The sequence below is a fragment of the Aegilops tauschii genome, chromosome 2 (genome assembly GCF_002575655.3).
Source record: "Aegilops tauschii subsp. strangulata cultivar AL8/78 chromosome 2, Aet v6.0, whole genome shotgun sequence".
NCBI classification, from domain to species: Eukaryota; Viridiplantae; Streptophyta; class Magnoliopsida; order Poales; family Poaceae; genus Aegilops; species Aegilops tauschii.
Window position 1 is genome coordinate 164,632,921 of NC_053036.3, and position 5,010 is coordinate 164,637,930.

Below are 5,010 nucleotides of genomic sequence, written 5' to 3' on the forward strand. Positions count from 1 at the left end.
ATCCCTCGGTGAGGCCACCGGCCTCCGTCGCCCGCCCCTCTCCTCTCGGTCACCGCCGCCCCGCTCGCGCTCCGACGCGCCCAGACGCGCCCCGCCGCGCCTGTCCACGCACGCGCGCCCGCACGGCCTTCGCCCGCGCGCGCCCCGACCGCGCGCCCGCGTCGGCCACGCCCCGCCTGCCCCCCCCCCCCTCGTCCTCGCGCACCCCGAGCTCCTCCGCCCGCACCGATGGTCCCCGCGTGCTCCTGGCACTCCCAGGACCCCGTAGAGCCCCACGTCTGGCCTTCCCGTGCCTCCCATCGCCGTGCCCGTGCAACCCCGAACTCCGGCCGCCGCTAAGCTCACCGCCGATGCCGTTTCCGGCCATCTCCGGACGAACCACTACCACCATCCGGCGCGGATCGTCTTGGCCGTTCGAACGCGACCAAGCGCGCGTGAAACGGACCCCTGTGGCCGAATTCCGGCCACGGCCGAGGCTCGTCGCCGTGTACGGGCTCGCCGGAGTGCCCTCCCGCCGGCGTCCGACGTGGCACACCTGGGGCCACCCCCTGGGTCACTGCCAGTGGGCCCCCTAGTCACCTGTTGACCAGTTGACCTGGTCAACTGGGCTGACTGGGCAGCCCCAGCCACTGACGTGCGGGCCCCACCCCTTAAAATAAATAATTAAAATGATTTTATAATTAAAAGTAATTAGTTTAACTAATTAGTCACTGACATGTGGGACCCAGCTGCTAATTAACCACGTTTAATTAAAATAACCCACTGTTAGCCCTCTCTCTATGACATGTAGGACCCACTGGTCAGTTTGACCTGGTCAGCGAGTCTGTTGACTGCTGACGTCATCAGCACGTCATGCTGACGTCATTTTATTCTTTCTGTTAATTAAATAATTCCAGAAATTCAAATAAACTTTGAAAATTCATATCTTTTAAACCGTAACTCGGATGAAAATGATTTCTATATGAAAGTTGCTCAGAACGACGAGACGAATCCGAATACGCAGTCCGTTCATCCACCACACCTCCCTAACCTATCGAACTAGCAACTTTCCCCCTCCGGTCCGTCTGTCCGAAAACGCGAAACATCGGGAATACCTCCCGGATGTTTCCCCCCTTCACCGGTACCACCTACTGTCGCATTAGGACACCCCTAGCACCGCTCATTGTCATGTCACGCATCGTCATGCTTATGTTTGCATTGTATTTACTGTTTCTTCCCCCTCTTCTCTCCGGTAGACTACGAGACCGACACTGCTGCTGCCCAGTTCGACTACGGAGTTGACGACCCCTCCTACTTGCCAGAGCAACCAGGCAAGCCCCCCCCCTTGATCACCAGATATCGCCTACTCTACTCTCTACTACTTGCATTAGAGTAGTGTAGCATGTTACTACTTTCGATATCCTATTCTGATGCATAGCCTATCCTTGCTACTACTGTTGTTACCTTTACCTGCAATCCTATCTGCTTAGTCTAGGATGCTAGATTTCCATCAGAGGCCCTACATTCTTGTCCGTCTGCTGTGCTATACTATCGGGCCGTGATCACCTGGGCGGTGATCACGGGCATATACTTATATACTATATACATGACACATGTGATGACTAAAGTCGGGTCGGCTCGTAGGAGTACCCGCAAGTGGATCTTTGTGGCGGAGCGACAGGGCAGGTTGAGACCGCCTAGGTGAGAGGTGGGCCTGGCCCTGGTCGGCGTTCGCGGATACTTAACACGCTTAACGAGATCTTGGTATTTGATCTGAGTCTGGCCATTTGGTCTATACGCACTAACCATCTACGTGGGAGTAGTTATGGGTATCCCGACGTCGTGGTATCAGCCGAAGCTCTTTTGACGTCAGCGACTGAGTGGCGCGCGCCGTGTTGGACCGCTTTGACGTAACCGCCGTGATCGTGTGGGTTGCTAGGTCTGCTCACGGCCGCGTTCGCAACGTGCAGGTGTGCATAGGGCGATGGGCCCAGACCCCTGCGCGCATAGGTTTAGACCGGCGTGCTGACCTCTCTGTTGAGCCTAGGTGGGGCTGCGACGTGTTGATCCTACGAGGCCGGGCATGACCCAGAAAAGTGTGTCCGGCCAATTGGGATCGAGCGTGTTGGGTTATGTGGTGCACCCCTGCAGGGAAGTTTATCTATTCGAATAGCCGTGTCCCTCGGTAAAAGGACGACCCGGAGTTGTACCTTGAGCTTATGACAACTAGAACTGGATACTGAATAAAATACACCCTTCCAAGTGCCAGATACAACCCGGTGATCGCTCTCTAACAGGGTGACGAGGAGGGGACCGCCGGGTAGGATTATGCTATGCGATGCTACTTGGAGGACTTCAATCTACTCTCTTCTACATGCTGCAAGATGGAGATGTCCAGAAGCTTAGTCTTCGACAGGACTAGCTATCCCCCTCTTATTCCGGCATTCTGCAGTTCAGTCCACTGATATGCCTCTTTACTCATATACCCATGCATATGTAGTGTAGCTCCTTGCTTGCGAGTACTTTGGATGAGTACTCACGGTTGCTTCTCTCCCTCCTTTTCCCCCTTTCCTTTCTATCTGGTTGTCGCAACCAGATGTTGGAGTCCAGGAGCCAGACGCCACCGTCGACGACGACTCCCACGGCACTGGAGGTGCCTACTACTACGTGCAGGCCGCTGACGACGACCAGGAGTAGTTAGGAGGTCCCAGGCAGGAGGCCTTGCCTTTTCGATCGTTGCTACTTTTGTGCTAGCCTTCTTAAGGCAAAACTTGTTTAACTTATGTCTGTACTCAGACATTGTTGCTTCCGCTGACTCGTCTGTGATCGAGCACTTGTATTCGAGCCCTCGAGGCCCCTGGCTTGTATTATGATGCTTGTATGACTTATTTATGTTTTAGAGTTGTGTTGTGATATCTTCCCGTGAGTCCCTGATCTTGGTCGTACACATTTGCGTGCATGATTAGTGTACGGTCAAATCGGGGGCGTCACAGCTTAAGGGAAGGAACCTACGAGGTCGGATCCGAGGACACTCGTCGGATGTGGTCCGAGCTGTATTCGGATTGTGGCGGAGTAGACTTATATGCTTTAGGGTCCGTGCGGGGCCCAAGTGTTGAGCCCGCGACGGACGCCTATATAAAGTGGAGGTGCGGCACACTCATTTGGTTGATCACTTCGGCGCTATCACTAGGGTTTGCATGTGTTGCGAATAGACACCTCCACTCGCCGCCGGTTGTGTGGTCGGACATAGCAGTCCGCCGCACGACGTTCCCCCTGCACGCGCGGATACCGTTAGAGGCGGTGCACCTGCGCCGCTCCGGTGAACTTGTACGTGGGATCCGACGACCGGCTGTTCGAGGGAGATCGGACGAAGAGGAGACGAACCACGCGGACACGCTGCCCCAACTCTTCTTCCGCTGCACGACACCGTGTGTCTAGTGGTAACGATCTGTGATCCATTCCCGTAGCATGTTCCTGGTTGTTCTGTGTGTAGGAAAATTTTAAATTTCAGTCGACACACCCTACCGTAGAACCCAACAAATGCCTCACCATCAAGGGTGACTGGCAGCTCCTCGTCAACTTCTGCAACAAAGTATACGAGCCGAAGGACGAGCACATGGAGGCATATCTCGCGGAGGTACGCAAGATAGAGAAGCACTTCTTGGGCCTGGAGCTACAGCACGTGCCCTGCGGCACGAACAGGGAAGCCGACGAGATCGCCAAGAGGGCGTCTAGGCGCCTGCCTCAGGAGCCTGGCGTCTTTGAAGAGAGACTCTTCAAGCCTTCAGCAGCCCCTCCGGCTGCGGAATCGGCGTCGCCTCAGGAGCGGCTTCCCCCCACCAGCCTCGGGAGCCCCTGCCTGCGGTCCAACCTGAGGAGCATGCCTGCTCCTGGCACTCAAGCCCCAGGAGGGGTGCTGGATCAAAGAGTTCAGGGCGTACCTGGTGCAAGGAACACTGCCAGAGAAGGAGGAAGACGCGGAGCGCGTGGCCCGACAGGCTATGGTGTACTGCATTCAAGACGGTGAGCTGTATCGAAAACGACCGAATGATGTTTCCTTGCGGTGTATCTCCAGGAAGCAGGGATGCGATCTGTTAGCTGACATACACGATGGGGATTGCGGGCATCATTCGTCGTCGCGCACTCTGGTGGGCAAGGCATTCCGCAGCGGATTCTACTGGCCCATGGCGCTCAGTGACGCAGCCGAGCTAGTAAGGTCCTGCGAGGCATGCCAGTTCCATGCCAAGAAAATCCAGCAGCCTGCTCAGGGCCTTCAGACCATTCCGCTCTCTTGGCCATTCGCGGTCTGGGGGCTGGACATTCTGGGACCGTTCCCTTGAGTACTCGGGGGCTACCACAACCTCTGCATCGCCATTGACAAGTTCACCAAGTGGGCGGAGGTGGAAGCCGCCCGCACCATCCCAGCCGGCTCCGCAGTCAAGTTCATCAAGGGCCTCGTGAGCCGGTTCGGAGTCCCTAATCGCATCATCACCGACAATGGCTCACAGTTCAGTAGCAACCTCTTCAAAGCATATTGTGCTAACCTTGGAACGCAGATATGCTATGCCTCAGTGGCACACCCCAGAAGCAACGGCCAAGCTGAACGCGCCAACGCGGAGGTCTTGAGAGGCCTCAAGACAAGGACCTTCAAGAAGAAGCTCGAGGCCTGCAGCGGGGGCTGGCACGACGAGCTCCAGTCTATGCTGTGGTCAATCCGCACCACCGCCACCAAACCGACAGGCGAGACTCCCTTCTTCCTCATCTACAGAGCCGAAGCGGTCCTCCCTCACGAGGTCAAGCATCACTCCGCGCGGGTCTTGGTGTTTGACGAGGAGCGCCAGGACTCCATGCGGGGGATGGACCTCGTGTTGGGGGAGGAACGCCACCGCCAAGCCTCGCTCCGAGCGGCAAGGTACCAGAAGACGCTGTGGCAGTACCACTGCCGTAGCGTCCGCTCCAGGACGCTTGAGGTGGGCGATCTCGTCCTGAGGCGGGTGCTCTCCAGGGAAGGGCTGCATAAGCTCCGACCCA

General features: G+C 56.7%; 1 protein-coding gene across 1 annotated transcript; it reads left to right on the top strand.

The window, feature by feature from the left end:
* The first annotated feature begins 3,595 nt into the window (after nt 1-3,595).
* LOC109766655 (uncharacterized) lies at nt 3,596-4,319 on the top strand. Its single transcript, XM_020325423.1, has 2 exons — nt 3,596-4,002; nt 4,055-4,319. Exons 1-2 carry the CDS (start codon nt 3,596-3,598, stop codon nt 4,317-4,319), a joined length of 672 nt encoding a protein of 223 aa, XP_020181012.1.
* The last annotated feature ends 691 nt before the right edge of the window (nt 4,320-5,010 follow it).